The following is an 18,625-nucleotide window of genomic DNA, read 5'->3' on the forward strand; positions in this document are numbered from 1 at the left end:
GACTCCTTCCACCTAAACAGCCCCCTAACTTTAGGTTCAATCTCAATTTTACCCCAAATTTTCTTTGGCTCAAAAAAAAAAATTCGCAACTTTAGGTCAAGTCCTAAATTTGTCTGGAACCTTTTTTGTCTCAGAAAAAACTCCAAACTTTAGGTCTAATCTCGAATATACCCCTAACTTTTTTTGCTGTCCAAGAGAAAAATCACCAATTTTTGCTCTAATATCAAATTTCTCCCCATTGGCCTTTTGTCTAAAAATCATCGTTAGTCGTCCCTGATTTTCATATCCTAGCTCGGTTTCATTTTGGAGAATTTCAATAATTTTTATCGGGATGGATTTGTTATCCATGTGAAAATGCCGTATCGGTATGTACCTATCGCTTCATTAGTTTGCTAATGTGGATATTTTATCCAAGTGAAAATTCCACGTCAAGTTAGGCAAAAAAAAAAAAAAAAACCAATGGCAGTTTTGGGATTGGATCTAACGTTCATTTTTTTTTCTGAGATAAAAAAAATTGGGCGTAGATTGGGACTGAACCTAAGTCGAAGGCTTTTTGAGACCAGAAAAGATTGAGATAAAATTGGGATTGGAACTAGAGTCAGTTTTTTTTTTTATTTTATGGAATTCGTCCCCTTACGCTGTGACGAGTTTTCCATTTCACCCTTTTGAGTCCTATATAAAGAAGCATTACTCCCGCATCGGACGACACGCAGCATTACAAAAAGAAGAGAAAAGATGAAACTCTTGGTGCTTTGCGCTATCTCCCTCGTTCTTGCTCTTCATGCTGGTCTCGCAGCATCAGAAGAAGTTGGTGGGTGTCGGCCTGCAAAAGCGGGCGGAAACCTACTTAGGCTTCAACTCTTGCTCAGTTTTATGACTTGTGTAGCGTAATGCGGGTTTTAGTTACATTTGGTCTCTTTGATGTTTGCAGAGGACGAGAGCGAATTCAACTACGATGCGGGGAGCAAGAGAGGTCCGGCTAGGTGGGGAGACATCAGGAAGGAATGGGGGATGTGCAGGAATGGATCGATGCAGTCGCCAGTCGATCTCTCAAGCGAGAAGGTTCAAGTGGTGGCCCATTTGGGAAGACTGAACAGGAGCTATGAAGCCTCCAATGCCACGCTTAAGAACAGGGGACATGACATCATGGTAGGACTAGGCTCACTGTCACCATGTTCCATTTCTGTTTTGAGTTTGATCAAAGAGCAAGAAAGGCTTCGAAGCCTTTTTTGATCTGCAACCATAAAATGTTAATGTTATGGTGACATTCTTCAAAAGACAAGTTTCATGGATGGGACCATGATGAGCATGGCTTGTTCTGTGAGTTTATGCAGTTGAGGTGGGAAGGAGGTGCAGGATCCATTTATGTGAACGGAACCCAGTATTTGCTGAAGCAATGCCATTGGCACTCACCCTCCGAGCATGCCGTTAATGGCAGAAGGTGGTCTCTTCTCTTCTTTCTTCCACTAATTGGCCACTATTCCTTTACAAAGGTCAAAGACACCCATGATTGCATAACTGCGGAAAGTTCAAACTTTTTTCTCACTAACTCAATTCACAGGTTCGATCTTGAGCTACACATGGTTCACGAAAGCCCCAAAGGCGAAGTTGCTGTGATAGGAGCCATGTACAAGTTGGGCCAACCCGATACTTTCCTGTCATCAGTAGGCTCAGGATCTTCTTGTTGTCGAATTCAGTACTTGGTTTCGCGTTCAAAACAAAAAACAAACTCTTACCATAGTCTCTTAATATGTAGATGGCGAACCATGTAGAATGGATCTCTGGTACCCATGAAGTCCAGAGAGCCATCGGTATAGTGAACCCGAACCGCATAAAGATTGGATGCAGGAAGTACTACAGATACGTGGGCTCTCTTACGGTGCCTCCCTGCACTCAAAATGTTATCTGGACCATTGTTCAAAAGGTTTGCAGTTTCATTTTCTTTTACTCGAGATTTTGGTCCTTGGGGTGGAAATATTTATACATGTTCATAACATTTTCTTCTGTTTTGTTGTGTCATCAGGTGAGAACTGTTTCAAGAAAGCAAGTGAAGTTACTGCGTGAAGCTGTCCACGACGTGAGTTTCTTCTGTCTTCATCTAACTTTCCAAATATAAGCAACAAGGCTGAATTCTTGTGGAAGCAACGATTTATTTGTTGCTTTTGCAGGACTCTGAATTCAACGCCAGGCCATTGCAACCCATGAACAGGCGGCCAGTGCAGCTATTTAGTCCAACCGACAGCAAACTAGAAAGTGAGAATCCGTGATTTCGCTGTTTATGCCCTCACTAGTGGACGACGCAGAGCTTTGAGTGACAGCATGATGTAATTGACGGAGGATAAAATAGTTGCAGAAGTTGGTTAATGGATTCTTAATAATATATGAGAGTGACCGGAGATCTTGTTCCCCTAGTGTATGCTCATCGGTTTCTCGGTTTATCATTACCCCCATTTACCATGATCCGGATTATCACTCTGATTTCATGACAGTTATATGCTCTAGAGATAAGAAAAGAACCTGCAGGCTTCTACTGCAATGATGGAGCGAGAAAGAGTTAATTGAGGATTAAAATTTGGTAGCATACTAATGAAGATCCACACTAAATCGCCAGTCATGTGTTCTCCTGATTACATGGTAATCTCAATAGTTCTGATCCTAATACAGCATGAACAATTTAACTTCTACAGGGCAGGTTTAGACAAATAACCTGTACATGTACATAACCTTTGATAGACAGAACAGTGCAAGTACTTGAATGAAACATCAATGGAATCGCGAAACATCAGAAAACTAACTGCGTTTCGCGAAGAACAGAAATTGAACGCGGAGATGGTGCTTAACTACTTAACCTTAGTCAAGTCTCTAATATTGTACTTTATCTCCCAATTGACAATTTATACAGCACTTACAGTTAAACTTACTAATGAATATATCGTGCAAATGAGACATATTGCGCACCTGGACTTTAAGATCGGAATGTGCATGCTGTCTACGATCACACCATCCTCGCAAGCACTTTCATCACATCGTCCATGGACGGCCTATGCAGGGGGTCATCTTCCACACAAGCCTTGGCCAAAACTGCTAAGCACAAGGCCTCGGTGAGCGAATAATTGTCCTTCAGACACGGATCCATGAAGCCCCTCAGTTGCTCCAAACACCTGCCTTCGTTCCCTCCCCCTGCCAAAAACCTGATGGACTCCTTCAACTGTTTGCCGTCGATGTCCTCTAGACCCGAAATCAGCTCTAGCAAGACCACTCCAAAAGCAAAAACATCCACTTTCTCAGAGACCAATCCGTTTAGCATGTGCTCCGGTGCGATCCCTCCATTGAAACTGATCGAAGTGTCGCGGTCGTTTCCTTTCGAGGAGGCAATAGTAGTAGTCGGGGCTATATTCCCTATCTTCGCTCTCCAGTTGGACACAATGAAAATGTTCCTGCTATTGACATTCATGTGAAGATAAGAAGGAAATATGCAGTGCTGTAGATAATGAAGCCCTGTTGCGACGTCAAAAGCGATTTGGGTCCGGCGGTGCCAATGGAGAGTGTTTCCCTGCCGAGACAAGCAGTCCCTTAAGCTTCCATTGCTCAAGTACTCAAAGATTAGGTATGACTGAGAATCATCACTTGTTTCGTCGGAACAGATGCCGAGCAAAGTCAAGATATTGATGTGGTTGATCTTGGAGTGCACGTTGATGACCCGATGGGTCTCTTTGAGGTTGCTTCCTTTGATCATCACTTCGACAGTATCAATCAACCCCTTGTAGACTGATCTGTCTATCCTGGTGTCTTCACTAAAATTCCTGGTCGCCTTCCTGAGCTCCTCAATGCTGTATTGGTTCAATGAGTATTTGATCCCGACGAGAAGATCTGGGGACAAACAGGATGTCCTGGAGCTTCTACCCATTTGGGGCGACCTCGGAGAGCTTAGCGTGGACAAATACGAGAACTGCGAGCTTCTTGTTTTGAAAGACTGCAATTTCTGGCCTTTCCATCTCTTCAAGGCTTTCAAGTACAGACCGTAAGCAATCAATGCTACAAGTACTAATGACAGGCCAACCACGGATCCTGCAATATACAAGTTCCTGAGTTGCTCACTATCTGTTGCCTTCTCCACCGGAACCGTAGGAAGAAAACCTGGAGAGGGAGGTGGCGAATATGGTAATGTGAAAGTGAGAGACGGCTCTTTTGTTAAAGGGACAACAATCGTGGTGTTCGTATAAACTGTTGACCTGTAGTCTAGATGGTTAGCTGCCCAAATGTCACTAGCAGGAACGCCGAACTTCTGGGCGACTTTATTAATGTCGTCTCCTTCCATAATGGGGTATGTCGTCAGGGATTGTACTGTCCCATTGCTTAGGGAAAGATTACCAGGACAAGCGCATTTCAGGGGCACGACAAGCTCGGACCCGGCTTTCGTGAAATTCCCATGAAAGGGATAGTTATCTTCGACCAGTGTGATGGATTTCACTAGGCCTCCAAAGACTCCGCACGCAATCTCAGAGAACTCTGTGCTTCCACTGACGAGGTAAGTCACGTTTTTCTGGAATAACTGGTCAGCACAAGAGCAATGGATAGGAATGAGAATTTCTTTACCCGGTCGGAGATTCTCAGTGGGGAATCCGAGTTCATTCAAACTAAGTACCGCATCGAGATCAGCCCCAAACAGCTTGGTAATGTTGGAGATCGTTGGGTAGTCCCAGTTCGCCCGGTACAGCAAGAATGCCCCACAATTCTCTTGGGGATCAGCACAGCTGTATCTCGAGCCAGGATAAGTTTCTTCTGAAGAGCAGGTTGAGGGGTCATAGTATTGCTGGCCCTGGCTTGTGACAAAGAACGCCCAGATGAGAACCAACAGATGAATCATGGTTCACAGGATCAGACGCACAACGCTACTCATCTCCGCTCGAGTATTCCTAAACAGAAAAGTTAAGACTTCTTTAATCACTTGAATGGCTTGATCTGAGTCCTGAAGCAGCCAGCTAGAATATCAGTGTCATCAGGGACAAGCGACATATCCAACGACATTGAATATGATCAACATATATGCCGTCCGAGCGAAATCGACGGTCCGAAATGCAGCTGACACCATCTTGAGGGCCAGGAGAAAACGAAATGTGGTGCCGCGTTGAACTTGGAAACTTTAGAAAGCATCGATGGCCGGCCGAAGAGCGGATTGGCCCCAGAGATTCTACTGTCGACATTCTTTAGAATTGGTTTCCGTTTGTTATCTTGTGACTCGGAGCTTTTCAATAGACCCCACCAATTGTCACATTGCCAGATCATCTCCTACTAACCAGGCAAAACAAACAACAAATAAATAAATAGAAAACGACCCAAAATTTGTTACAATATGTAATGTAGTCCCGAGAAAGATTATCAAAAAAGTCATAAAGCTATTATATTTTTATCAATTCAGTCATAAACTTTTTAATCATGTGAATTGTATTCTAAATTTTCTTAAGGTTTGATAATTGAGTCTATCAAGCCAATTTTGGATGGAAATCGCCGACATGGATGCCGGGCATCCCATGTGGCACGATCGGCTCTGACGTGGATAATTTTTAATAATATTAAGTTGTTTTAAAATATTTTATTTATTTTGTCTTTTCTTTTTTCCTTTATGTTTCTTCTCTTTTACTTCTTTGCTTTGTTTTTTTTTTTTTTTTATCGTGGTCGCCGAGTCCTCACCAGTCACAAGCAAGGCTCGTCGGGCCCTCCCGGCCGCCGGCAAGGCCATTGCGGCCTCACCCACAGTAGCAATGGTCTAGGCAAGGCCAATCATGTCGACCGCGAGCAAGGCAGCCTTGCTCAAACCATCGAGGCTGCGGGCGAGGGACGTGACCCTCGCGGTCGTAGTAAAAAAAAAAAAAGAAATGAAGGAAAAGAGCATAAAAGAAAAAAAAAAGGAAAATTAACTATGTTTAAAAAATTAATAAAAAACATTCAAAAATTTTATTAAAAATTATCCACGTCAGCCTCGATAGTGCCACATGACGATCGGGGCCATGTTAGTGATTTTCAACCAAAATTAGTCGGATAGACACATTAGCACAATTAAAAGGTTTATGGCTGAATTGGCAAAAAGCAATAGGTTTTTGACTTTTTTGGTAATTTTCCTAGTCCCTAGACTTTTAATTTGTTCAAAATGGTCCATAAGCAATTAGTGAATGTTAAGTATCATCGTTCTCTTGACTCAAAATTCAAATGACAAATCAGACTTTATTTGATGACGTAGATTTTCATTTTTGAGTTAGATTGTTGAAAATAATGATGTCAATATGTCTATCTTTTCATCCATCTACTTTGGAAAAGGAAAAATAGTCATGGTATTAATACATCCATAGTTATTTTTTATGATATGAATTATTATATCGTGATTTGAGATGAATAGCTTACTTAGATAATCCTCATGTAATTTTTTTTTTGTTATCTACAGTTCCAACTTACAAATTGGGCCAATGAGGAGTCAAACGAGTTGATGAGACGCCCGAGCCTTGGACAGTTAAATTGATGAGGTCCCAAGTTCGACTCCCGGAGACCATGTCTTGGGGGACTTACTTGGTGGTACAGGCAAAAACCCCCCACCATCCCGAGGAATAGTCTATTGCACGTGGAAAACTTCGGTTATAAAAAAAAACTTACAAATTGGAGTAATATCAGTAAATTCCGTTAACTTGAATTTATGGGAGGACAACATTGATCATTTTCACATAGTTTAGCGACTAGATTGAACATTTATTAGTAGTTGAGGGACTATCTTGAGTAAATGAAAAGTTTAATGACGATATTGCATGTTTAATCGAAATGCAACGATGATTTGTGTTATTTTCTCGTTAATGAATGAAACGTTGCCCACCCATCTTGGAATTTAAGAGCTTGCTGAGCCTAGAGGAGTGTTTTGGCAGGGCTTGCTCGGCTCACTCATCAATGATAGGCCATCATAGACAAGCTTGGACGTAAGCTTTCAGCTCAATGTAGAGCCGGAAATGCTTCTCTAAAGCCCAACTTGAGCCTTGAGCCTGTTCGAGCCTCACCCATGCACGGGTTAGAGCCTACGTGGCAACGATTCTAATTCTCTGATTCCGTTCTCTAGAATAAAAAATAATGAGAATCTTGTTTGGTAACGTAGATAATTCTGATTCTGATTTTGCTTTCCGGAACAGTTTTGGACCATAAACAAGAACAAAAAAAATTTGATTTTGAAAAAAGAATCACTTTTGAGAATCATAAATCATAATGAAGTCCCATTGTCTCTCACTTTTTCTTTTCAATTCTCTCATCAATTTTCACTTGACTTAGAACATAACAAGGTCTCATTTTCAAAGAAAAATATATAATATAATAAAAAAATAAAAAATTCTAAAAAAATTCTAAAAAAATTCTAAAAAAATTCTGAAAATTAGAAAAATTTTAGAAAATCCCTAAAAATAGAAGAAACTTAGATTAGGCTAGTTTGACATTATTGTCATAAATTTGGGCCTAGATTCTCTAGATTTTATTCTTTTTTAGAAAAATCATAAATACATCTAAAATTAAACTTCAACCACATTTCTCTAAGCTCTTAAACCTTCATTAAGGTTTTATAATGCAATTTATCATTGTCTTGATTCCTTGACTCTACACTTGATTTCATTGGTTGTGAGTTGTCTAGGTTTAAGTACTTTAGACTTAGTCTAGTTTTAGAAAATTTGGAAAAAGACAAAAAATAACATACATGAACATTTAGCATTGGCTTACCTTATAAGTTTAAAAATAAATTAAAAATCTGCATGAAACACGTTTAGAAAACACTCAACTTTGGTGTCGGAATTGCATCGGTGGAAACACAAACGTAACCAAGTTCTCGGACCATAGATTTTTCTGGTTGCATAAAATCAAATGGTTTCTCCCGACCATTCAATAAGTTTCCCAATCTACCTTCTTTAAAGATTGGTGGCGACTCCATTTACATGTATAGATACATATGCCATTGATCACACTAAGATCGAATTTGGTATTCCTTCATTGCGATTTGGTATAGGCCTGCGATGGCCATAACTAATCTGAAATTACACACTAACCCAACATGTTCTATCATTTTTTAAGCTTAAAATGACTCGTTATGACATGACAATTAGACGGAATAACACGAAAAAATATTATATGTAATATGTCATATAAGAGAATCAATATGAATTAAAATATAATTAATTTGAAATGTAGGATGAAATTTCACAAAATAACTACGTAATTATTTGAATTAAATGACAAAAATTGAGAAGAGAAATTATTTTTGGGAACAAAAATTTGTGTGCAGTTACCAATCAAGTTTATGTTCTAGGAATAGAAATTTTGCACAGTTATCAAACATATTATAATTATCTAAAACTCATCCAGAGAGCAAAATCAGAAAAAATAATTCTAATCAGAATCACTTTTTCGAATCGGAATCGTTGCCATGCAGACCCTTAAATGTCCCATCCCACCCTCCAAACCTCTACGATCCTTCGAAAAATGAACTGCTAGAAATTTTAGAACATAATTTTAAGTACCTAAAACATGACTCGGTGATAACTATAACAAAAAGATCGCTAAATATTATCAATTTCTTATCACGCATGAAATTGTGATCGCTAGATTCTAATTGTTATAGTCACTTTCTTGACGTAATTAACTTAGTAAGCTCTTTCCTTACTTATTCCATTGAGTCGTGGTTTTCACTTGATCATATTTTTTATGTTGTCATGAGATGAGCTTAATCTCAGCAAATGTTGAATGCGTTAATTCTCAGCACTTAATTTAATAATGAAATAAGCCCCAAATATTCTTGAATTTCAATCTACCATGATACTTGGGTGCCCACCTGGTCAACAAGGTAGGGACAGCGACGCCAAGACTTTGATCCCCTCAAGTGCTTGGTGCATCTAGGTTAGGGTTGAAAAGACCAAAAAAAAAAAAATCAATGAAATAATTGAAGAATGCATAACAATTAAAGCGACCACCATGTCGCTGCCACTTGGGGGCCATTGACCACCGCCGTATTCCCTTGTGAGACCAAAATTAGAGATAAAGAGTTCGAAATTATTGCGAGTTTGCACGAAAAATTCAAAGGATGCCGACCTCTTGACTTTCACGCAACCACCTCTACTGCAGTGGTCATACGATCTCTAAAAATTTGAAAAGATACTCAAGTGACATTGGTGCTGCAGTCACCGACAGTGCCACCATCTACATCAACGATGGTGCAGATGTCGCGCAAAGGAGATGGATCCCAATGGGGGCGTTCTGTTTTTTCTTTTGCTATATTTAAAGAAAGATTCTTATCCATTTAGCATTTATCAAGTGGATTTTAGCACATACACATCCAAGGCATCATAACATAACATTAATAAAACTATCCGAATTACCAGTCAAGATATGATATGATATAATATAGAATCTATGAATTTTGCATTAACCTATTCACTGTTTGGTGAATTGCAATAATAATATTGGATATGTTTCGCATCATTTTATGTCCATTATTTGGTATTAATGGCACATATTTGTTTGAGTAAACTTAAAAATTGCACAAATAAAGATAGTAAGAATCTCTCGTAACATTCTTGCCTATTTCATCTTTACGTGCTTATATTTTTATCATTTATGCCTCTATTTTTTATTTCCTTTTTTCTCCTTCCATCATTCTCTAATAAAATTTTATTACATGGTAAACTATGCTAACATACCTAAATTATTAAATAGTAAACTTTGCTATGTAGTAAATATAAATACTAAAAATTATGTATTTATGTACTAAATTGATATTATATGATAAAAAAATCTTTGAAAATACAAATAAAAAATAAAATTAGAATGTGAATATTATTTTAATTTCAATAATTTAATAAGTTTGTTCTTCGAGAAAAACAATTTTTTGTATTATGAATATTAAAAATCGCATACACATTTATCTCACCTCCTCCGCTATGAGATAATTTTATTCGAGCTAATCCCTTTTATATATGACTTTTGTCGCAACCTTCTATTCCCCCCACCTAAAGAAAAACAGATTAAATCTTATCGTGACCGACAATATCAGGTGTCAACAACTTTATTCTATTTTGAGCACGCATCAAATGCACGGTTAGATGATTTTTATCTCGACTACAAAAGGTAGCCAAAAAGCATGTCAGAGATAAAAGATCCAATTGTTGAGTTGGCTTTTATTTGTTTGGACCTTGCGCTTAGCTACCTAGGGCGCGCATGACAATATTTCTACTTCAAAAATCAACTTCTTATCAGAAGTTGATTTTTCTACTTTTCTTCAAAAGCATAAGTTAATTTTTTTACTTCTGCTCAAGAAGTTGATTTCTGATAAGAGAAATTCATTTAACAAAAGTTGAAAATTTCTATTTTTGAAACATTATTAACACAAAATCTTTTATGAAAAATTATTATCCGCGGCCGAAAAATGTCTACTTCATTTATAGGCTTTTTAAATTTTTTTGAAAAATAATTTTTATTACTAAAGAATATTATTTACTTTTTACAAATAAAAATTTGTTATTTATTTTTTACTCCGGCGGCCGAAGACGGCAACTCGACCGGGCGATGGTGGTCGGCGGGGGTGGCGATCGGCGGTGGTTGACGATTGATGGTGGCCGGCGGAGGTCGGCAAGTAGCGGTGGCAACAGGGGGTGGTGGGCGGGTGGCTGCGGTCGACGGTCGGTGGAGGCCTGCCGTGGGTGGTAGCGGGTAATGGTCGACGGTTGGCGGTTGGCGGTGGTCACGGGCAGTGGCCAATGGAGGTCGGCGGCCCGCAGCGGTCAACAACGGCAGTGGTCCGCAAGTGGTGGTGGTCGCGGGCGATTGTGGGCGATGGGCAACAGCGAAAGTCGGTGGGAGGCGAGCGTGATCGAAAAGAGGGAGAGGGCGAGGACATAATGAAAAGTGGGTGAGGCGATAAATACTTCTTGAGTTGAGAAATAATTTTTTTTAACTTCTCAAATTGGGAGAAAAACAATTTCGAGAGTGAATTTTCACTTTAGAAGTGAAAATTTCTTTCATAAGTAAAAAGTTTCGACAAACGGATTTCTACTTAAGAAGTTAATTTTGCCAAATGGATTTCTGCTCCAAAAGTACTTTTGAAGTAGAAATCTACTTCCGTAAGTATTAGCATGCGCACCACTAAAATCCACAATTGTGTCAAGTCTCCCTAGAGCAATGGGCAACGGTGGGTGATGGTCGGCGGTGGTCGCGAGCATCAATAGGCAGAGACGAGGTCCACGATAGCGGTGGTCAATGGTAGGCGATGGGAAGTGGTGGGTGGCGGTGGTAGCGGGCGAAGGAAGTCGGCGAAGATGGGCGTGGTCGAAAAGAAGATGAGGGCGTAATGAAAAGAAGGTGAGATGAGAAGTACTTCTTAATTTTTTTTTTTGTCCCTAAAGTGCTTCTTGAATTGAGAAGTAATTTTTTTTTAACTTCTCAAATTAAGAAAAAACCAACTTAAAAAATGAAAATTCACTTCAGAAGTAGAAATTTTACTAAATGAATTTCTGCTTCGAAAGTTACATTATCATATGATTTTTACTTTAGAATTACTTCTTGAGCAGAAATTTACCTTTACCTCGAGAAGTTACTTTTTGGTCTGAGCGTCATTCATTTATCCTATTGTTAGGAAAGCAAAACGGTAGATATTCCACTCAAAACCGCCTTAATTCCAATCGAAGTTGAAATGACTTAGAGCGCACATGGTAACACTTCTGGTTTAGAAATTAACTTTTAGTCAGAAGTTCATTTTTTTACTTTTCCTTAAAATCAGAAGTTGATTTTTCTACTTTTACTCCACAAGTTATTTCTAATCGGAGAAATTCGTTTGGTGACGATTGAAAATTTCTACTTCTGAAATATTACTAACATAAAATATCGAATGAAAAATTATTATCGACGGCCAAAAAATTTCTAATTCATTTTTGAACTTTTTAAATTTCTTTAAAAATAATTTTTATTAATAAAAATTTATTATTTATTTTTTACTCCGATGGCCAGAGATGGCGACTCAATGGCGGTGGCCAACACGATGGTCCATGGTTGGCGGCCGGCCGAGCTCACTTGTGGGTTGGGATAGGCAATGATTGGCAATTGGCGATGGTCTTGGGCGGCGGCCAGTGGAGGATGGCGATGGGCGGCACCCGGCGACGGACGGCGGCACCCGGCGACGGACCGCGACGGTGGAGGTTGCGAATGTGGGTAAAAATAACTTCTCAAATTTGAAGAAGCTATTTTTGCGTAATAAAAAAAGAGTGAGGCCAGAAGTATTTCTTCAGTTGAAGAAGCTATTTTTTTACTTCTCAGATTGTGGGAAAAATAACTTCAAAAGTGAAAAAAAATTTTAGAAGTAAAAATTTTTAACAAACATTTCTATTTTAGAAATTAGTTACCAAATAAAATTTTGCTCTAAAAATAATTTTGAAAGCAGAAATTCACGTCCAAAAGTATTATCACGCGCACCCTTGGTCTCTCTCCCTCCTGAGCGCGCTCTCTTCCTCGTTCTGCAGCAGTCCCACTCCTTCTGTCTTATGCAGGTAATGCCACTCTCTCTCTCTCTCGTCGTTCCTCCATTGGGTCTGTGCATTGTAGCGTCGCAAGTCTGCGGGATCGCGGGGTGGGTTCGAATTTCTTCGCTGTGCTGCAATTAGGGTTGGGCCACGCCGCGGTCGCGGAGATGAATTTGGCTTGTGCATGTAGGTTTTTGTGGGTTGATGACGAATTTGGCGTGAGTTTCGACTGACATTGATGAATTGACGTGGGGATTTAGGGATTTTGTTGTGTTTTTTTTTTTCCCCTCGGTGAACTGATGGTTGTGACCGGAGATTCTTGCATGCAAATCTTTAAGTTTGTGTCTGACAGTTCCTTTAGAGAACACACTTTGGGTTGATTAACTCTTTCTTTTTATGCCCATAGATACTCTTGTCTCTTAGTGGATCCTGCGATTGCAATACCTTCGACCATCACGTTGCGAGTAAATTTTTTCATAGTTGATATAACTCCAAGGGAAGAAGTTAGTGGACGGATGATCAAAACACCTAGAGGTTCCTTTCATTCCTTCATTTCTTTGCTTTGAGTTGAGTAAGTGCATTATGTTTTTTTCTGATTACCTTGGCTCATGTGCTTTGTGTTTGTCTTTAACTGTCTAAAGTCCAATCCATGCCTTATCAAAGCACATGCAAGTCGACCTTGGACATGTTAACTGGTTGGAAGAGCAGCTGTACTTCCTTGTCTTTGAAACCAAAGCCTTGTTAAATCCCATGCTTTAAATATAGTGGGCATGAGGTTTTGATGCCGAAATAAATTTGAATGTCTCTTAGTATGACTGCTTATACCATCCGAGACCCTGCTTTTCAACCTTCAAACAATCAAGTTTTCTTTTCCTATCAAGACATGACCAAGCAGGAAGCAACAGAGGAAGCCTAATTACTTCAATTTCTGCAGTTGAATCCACAAGAAAGGCTTGTAAGTGGTCAAGCATTGCATATCTTGCTGTGTTTTCTCCCAGGATCTTACCTCCAAGGTTGATTTGTAAGCCAGGGTATGAATGATACCGTGTTCTTGTACCAATAGACTCCAGGTATTGCTTGATGTAAAACACAGCTCATTGGAGGCCTTTTCTCATTCGCAAAATCATCGTGTCCATATGTCCGTCCACATTTGCGTCAGTCCTATGTGACAAACTGAAAGAACTGAAAAGATTTGAGCGTCAAAATTCTTGGAAGTTGAACGGCTAGTTGCCACTTGATTACAAAATATCTCTCTTGCATCTGCTGCTGGTTTGGGTGGGATACTTTCCTTACTTTTAAACCAAGGGTGCGATTGTTCTGTCCTATTTAAAGCACTTTCCAAACAAAACTCTTGACTGTTATTAAACTCTACAAAATTATGCATAAAGCACATCGGAATCTACATGTTAATATTTGTATGTTTTGAAATGTTTCAGGTGTTCCATGCTAGATTAGAGTCAAATTGCACTAGCTGGAATTTTGAAAAGAATTATAAAGAAGGTCAAAAGTAAATAATAAAAGCTCACTCCAAACTGACCCTTTATTTGGATCTAAAAAGAATTTTTGCATGTGAAGGTTCAAGTTTTATCTGGGTATGTTTTTTATAGTAAAGGGTTTACAGCTGAATCTAGAGAATGCTTTTGTATGTGTCTATCATATCAGAAGTGACTGTGCCATATCATGCTTTTGGTAGCCTAGAGAATCAAGGAGAAAGAAAAGATAGCAGTGGATCTATATGTTTCCTTTTGTTGCCGGGGTGTGACAATTAAAACAAAAGAACAAGATTTTGAAAAGTGGGGAAGCTTTTGTGTTTCATGAAGCAGTATTGATTCTCTTGTTTTGACAGTACAAGTGTCACTGTTCAACTCTCTAGGGATTCGACCAAGAAAACTCTTTAGGGCTGCTTGTTTTTGAATTCACAGCTATATATGTTGTAAATATTCATGCAGCGGAGTCCAATACCATAAGAACAGTTAAGCTCTGTGTATATTCGGGGTTGTCTGTCTAATATACTTCCGTAGTTTGAACTTTGAGGCGCTCTTCATTGATTATCTTGGGGATTGGAAACTCTGTAATTAGCTATATGCTTTAGATAAAAACTTTCAAACAGTTTTCCTAAGGACATTGAAGCATCTATTACGCACAGATAATTTATGATAAGTGTTTGATCGAAGTTTTCGTGAAAGTATAAGAGGATTGTTGTGATGTCAGGTGATTTGCAGATAAAAATATGGTAAATCAAACTCGATCTAGTTGTAAAATTGGGGATGAATGTACAAACAAGTTGCATAGTGGTGGTAAGGGATCCAGTACATCAGACTCTGCATCAGATTCATATGGACTGAGAAGGTCAACCAGGGAGTCATCATCCAAGAAACCAATGATTCCAAGCTTTCCGACTAGTGTAAAGTCGGAGCGTCTTGAGAAGCAAATACCACCCACTTCAGTTTCTATGGATCCCAAGAAGGTCAAGAGACAAAGGACGCCAAGTCCAGTGAGGAGGTCCAAGAGATGCAAGAAGCTGCAGCATTCCTCAGATTCTGCAATATCAAATAAGTCTACTAGAAGGTCTGAGTCATCTGATAGGCAAAACCAAATGGACGAGAAAGAGAACAAGGCAAAACAATTGGAGGTGGAAGATAAGGAATCTAGCAAAAGTAATGAAGAAGAACCAGCCTCTACCCAGGTGAAGAGAGGGCAATTGAGTGCTCGTGCTTATAGAGCACAATTCTGGAAGGGAAACAAGGATAAAACATCAGGTAAATGATTATTTGTTTTGCTAAAATTTTCCCCTTCTGCTGGAAGTAGTAGATTTATGAATGCCTGCTAAATGAAAAAGGCAAGTTAATAGATCGTCGCGTGTTTTATGAAGGTTATATTTATGGATGTGGTGAGACTGTTAGAATACAATGACCCTGTGATACTATCTGTTTGAAGGTTTCTCATAGGTACTTTGGTTGGGGTCGTTATGCATGCTCAAATAATTTATTAAAATATTTTTTGGACAATCTGTTGAACAAGATCTTCTTGTTGTCATGCCACATTTCCTTCAATGACGTGCTAAATATTCATGAAATATTGTGCATTGGTCAACTTCCTATCATTTTTTTTAAAATCATAAAATTGTAAAATTTCTGAGAGTAGTCGTTGCGGGAATTATTGTAGGTTAAATGCCCTAAATTAGGCATTTCTTACATTTGTTACTTTTTATATGTTGAGCTTCAAAATTGGTGTATATGATCACAATGGGCAAGTTTTTCGAGTTCAGATTTCTCTTTTCCAGCGGGTCACGTTGCAGAAACTAACAGGGGTTGAGGACTTTTCTAGTTTAAACTTTACATTTGGCGCGGTACCGGTATCCAAAACCAGGGCACAATATCCTGTCGTTACCAAGCAAAGATTCGAATTTTCGAAGCAGATATGATGAATCGGTTGGAGTCTGGGGGAAACTCTTCGGCCTTAAAAAATTATTGGGAGGAGTGGGACATGAACTTCCTGCTCGAGACTACATCATCAGATCTTTCTTTGTCTCGAACCGCATGCCCCTATAATAATGGTAGAGTATGGTGGAATTTGCATTTCTCATTCTCAGCCTTGTTTAACTGGACAGATATTTCTTTTAAGAAGTAAGTTTAATTGTTTCGACATAGTTACCTGTGGAATGCATGTGCATGTGCAACAGTAGCGGTGTGTTTTATTTGTGCATCTATGGAACTTAATAATTTACTTGACCGTGATCATTGGGCTTGTAGATTGCCGTGAGGAGTTGAGTTGTCCAAATGAGTCCTTTCAGCAGGAACACAACAATTCTGGGGCTGGTCCAGAGGAAGTTGATGCAGTCAATGGATGTAGTGCTTGTAATCAAAAGATTAAAGAGGGTGTGGAGTCCATGACACAAACAGTGGAAAAACAAAATGAGGAAAACACTTGCCTCAAGCAAAACAACCATTCTACTCAACAAGGTAAGTAGTCTAAAGATGCAAACATGGTTTTCCTCCAGATCATGATGTCTCTGTATTTTCAACTCATAACTAGTATTGGCAGATGCAAATTATGTCTCTTTAGATGGTTATGTTTGTTTAGAAAATGGTCAAGAAGACGTCCATGATAAACGGAGCGACTCAGTTTACTTGATTTCGAATGTCTCAGCCATGGCAGGATGTCAAAATGTTACCTCTGCAAAGCGCAATTTCGTCCAAATAGATGGTATAAATTCAAAGAGAAAAAGGTATTGGAGTCCACTATATTTTACATCTGGTTCCTTTCCTTGGAGTAATAACATGATAAGCCTGCGGTATATCTGGGTTATCGCGACAAATCGCCTTTAAACTGTATCATTTCTGTTCTTTTCACCAAGTGGTTGTGTTGGTCTTTTGGCTGTTTTATCTATATATCTTCTCTAGATGTCAGTGACCTTGGCATGATGTATGCCTGTCTTTGTTAGTGTTATGTTAGGATAGTGGGGAGCCTGAAGCCACTGTTAACTTGGAACTTGGTGAAAAGCAGAACTTGCATGTGTTGGTAAATATTGATGAAGAAAGTGGACAGAGTACATGCTTTATCCGCAAGCTTGGCGGAAAACTCTCATGAGAAATCCTTTGCATTTTGCTATATTTTTTGCCCTTTCTTCCTAGTAATATTTGCCTACTGTGCATTTGGTAACAGAATCACTTTTCGCTGTTTCTTCTTTCGTGCTTCTCGTCCCTCTTCTTTAATGTCATGAGCTTGTTTTAGGTTATCTGGTTATACCCCCTGTATATCATGAGCTTGTTTTAGGTTATCTGTTCATGACCTTATTCTTTCTGAAAGAGGCAGAGAAATTCAGAACCAGAAACAGAAACTGCAGGAGCTAGAAGCAAGGAAGAACGGAATATATAGAGAATATGAGGCACAGAAGGTGTTGCTGGAGAGTAATCATAAATTGGAGGCTGCAATTGTCCGTTTGCATTATGGTGGTTCAACAAAAATGGACAGGATGAAGAGATTGGACAGGGAATACTCTACACAAATTGAAGAATGCTCACGTGCGATGGCCATGCACCTTAAAGAAATTGATGCTGAACATCTAGCCTTAGCAAGTGCAGTTCAGCAGGAGCCTTCTGTAGTAGAGGGAGACAGGCGCTCAACGCACACGCAATTGCTGAATAAGCTGCCTGAAGACAGGAGGGGCCAGGAAAGTTCCAATTGTCATGATCAGCTTGATAATGCGGACCCTTTCTCGAGGCCCTCGGTTGACCAAAGTGCTGATGCAATTGTCCATGCTGAAAAGGACTGCCTTCCAGTTAAGATTGGCAGTGACAAGGATGAGATGGGTATTGTGGCTTCAGGAACAGCTTCTACAGATGTGGGGCCATGTGCTAATGGAACACCAATAGACAACCAAGGGAATGCTGTTTCTCTCAATCCCTGTCCTAAGGAGAATCTTCCTTTTAATTCACAAGGTGATTTTATCAGTAACCATGCTCTAGAGAATGATAGCACTATGGATGCTTGCACATGGGTGGATCAGATTCCTGATGGTTCAAGAAAGGAAGCAATTGATAAGCTGGGTCCAGTGGAGGTGCAAGAGAGTGTTCATTTAACGAATATACTGGAGAGATCGAGTTCTCCAGATCCACAAGCATCAGAAACGGAACGACCTAATGGATCTGAATCTGGGGTGGTTGATAGTGAGGGACCTCATAAAGCTTCCTTGGTTAATCAATCAATATCAAGGATGCCTAATGGCAGAGACAAAGTCGGAGCTACTGATCATACTCTGGAGAATATTAGCTCTCTGAATGCTTGCTCCTTGGATGATCAGATTCGTGACGGTTCAAGAATGGAAGCACTTGATGAACTAGCTGCGGTGGAGGTGCAAGAGAATATTTGTATATCAGGTGAACCGGAGGAGATGATCTCTCCAGATCCACATATACCAGAAACGGAAATATGCAATGGATCTGAATCTGAAGTACTTGAGAATGTCCATCCCCGTGATGGACCTCGAGAAGTTGCCTTGGTTAATCAATCAAAGTCAACTACAGTGCTGCCATCACGGACCTTTGCTGAGGGAGCTACTGCATCATCTTACTGTGTATGTTTATCTATGCTCTCTACAGTGT

General features: G+C 39.5%; 4 protein-coding genes across 4 annotated transcripts in view; 3 read left to right on the forward strand and 1 right to left on the reverse strand.

The window, feature by feature from the left end:
- The first annotated feature begins 716 nt into the window (after positions 1 to 716).
- LOC115730949 (alpha carbonic anhydrase 7-like) lies at positions 717 to 2,460 on the forward strand. Its single transcript, XM_048281363.1, has 7 exons — positions 717 to 811; positions 932 to 1,149; positions 1,335 to 1,441; positions 1,562 to 1,664; positions 1,757 to 1,924; positions 2,024 to 2,077; positions 2,169 to 2,460. Exons 1-7 carry the CDS (start codon positions 736 to 738, stop codon positions 2,265 to 2,267), a joined length of 825 nt encoding a protein of 274 aa, XP_048137320.1. The 5' UTR covers positions 717 to 735; the 3' UTR covers positions 2,268 to 2,460.
- A 381-nt stretch (positions 2,461 to 2,841) lies between these two features.
- Positions 2,842 to 4,867, reverse strand: LOC115730950 (lysM domain receptor-like kinase 4). The gene has a single exon (XM_030661567.2). The coding sequence runs from the start codon at positions 4,865 to 4,867 to the stop codon at positions 2,996 to 2,998; it is 1,872 nt and encodes a 623-aa protein (XP_030517427.2). The 3' UTR covers positions 2,842 to 2,995.
- Positions 4,868 to 12,004: 7,137 nt separating this feature from the next.
- LOC115730951 overlaps positions 12,005 to 18,625 on the forward strand; it is a 39,504-nt gene continuing 32,883 nt past the window's right edge. The window contains exons 1-6 of the mRNA XM_048280775.1: positions 12,005 to 12,053; positions 14,744 to 15,280; positions 16,274 to 16,483; positions 16,587 to 16,749; positions 16,982 to 17,101; positions 17,298 to 18,597. Coding sequence (XP_048136732.1) covers positions 12,005 to 12,053; positions 14,744 to 15,280; positions 16,274 to 16,483; positions 16,587 to 16,749; positions 16,982 to 17,101; positions 17,298 to 18,597 — 2,379 coding nt within the window. The remainder of the gene's footprint in view (positions 12,054 to 14,743; positions 15,281 to 16,273; positions 16,484 to 16,586; positions 16,750 to 16,981; positions 17,102 to 17,297; positions 18,598 to 18,625) is intronic.
- The window catches only part of LOC115752193 (helicase protein MOM1-like), a 39,034-nt gene continuing 32,883 nt past the window's right edge, over positions 12,475 to 18,625 (forward strand). Inside the window, exon 1 of the mRNA XM_048281358.1 lies at positions 12,475 to 12,548. The gene's annotated coding sequence lies outside the window, so the exon portion shown is untranslated. The remainder of the gene's footprint in view (positions 12,549 to 18,625) is intronic.

This window comes from Rhodamnia argentea, chromosome 6 (assembly GCF_020921035.1).
Source record: "Rhodamnia argentea isolate NSW1041297 chromosome 6, ASM2092103v1, whole genome shotgun sequence".
Taxonomy (NCBI): Eukaryota; Viridiplantae; Streptophyta; class Magnoliopsida; order Myrtales; family Myrtaceae; genus Rhodamnia; species Rhodamnia argentea.

Bases quoted from the DNA above. Each gene is read 5' to 3' on its own strand.
- LOC115730949 (XM_048281363.1), top strand. From the start codon at position 736: ATGAAACTCTTGGTGCTTTGCGCTATCTCCCTCGTTCTTGCTCTTCAT. The intron at 1,150-1,334 runs GTAGGACTAGGC...GAGTTTATGCAG, and splicing joins ACAGGGGACATGACATCATG to TTGAGGTGGGAAGGAGGTGC. The intron at 1,665-1,756 runs GTAGGCTCAGGA...CTTAATATGTAG, and splicing joins CCGATACTTTCCTGTCATCA to ATGGCGAACCATGTAGAATG.
- LOC115730950 (XM_030661567.2), bottom strand. From the start codon at position 4,867: ATGATTCATCTGTTGGTTCTCATCTGGGCGTTCTTTGTCACAAGCCAG.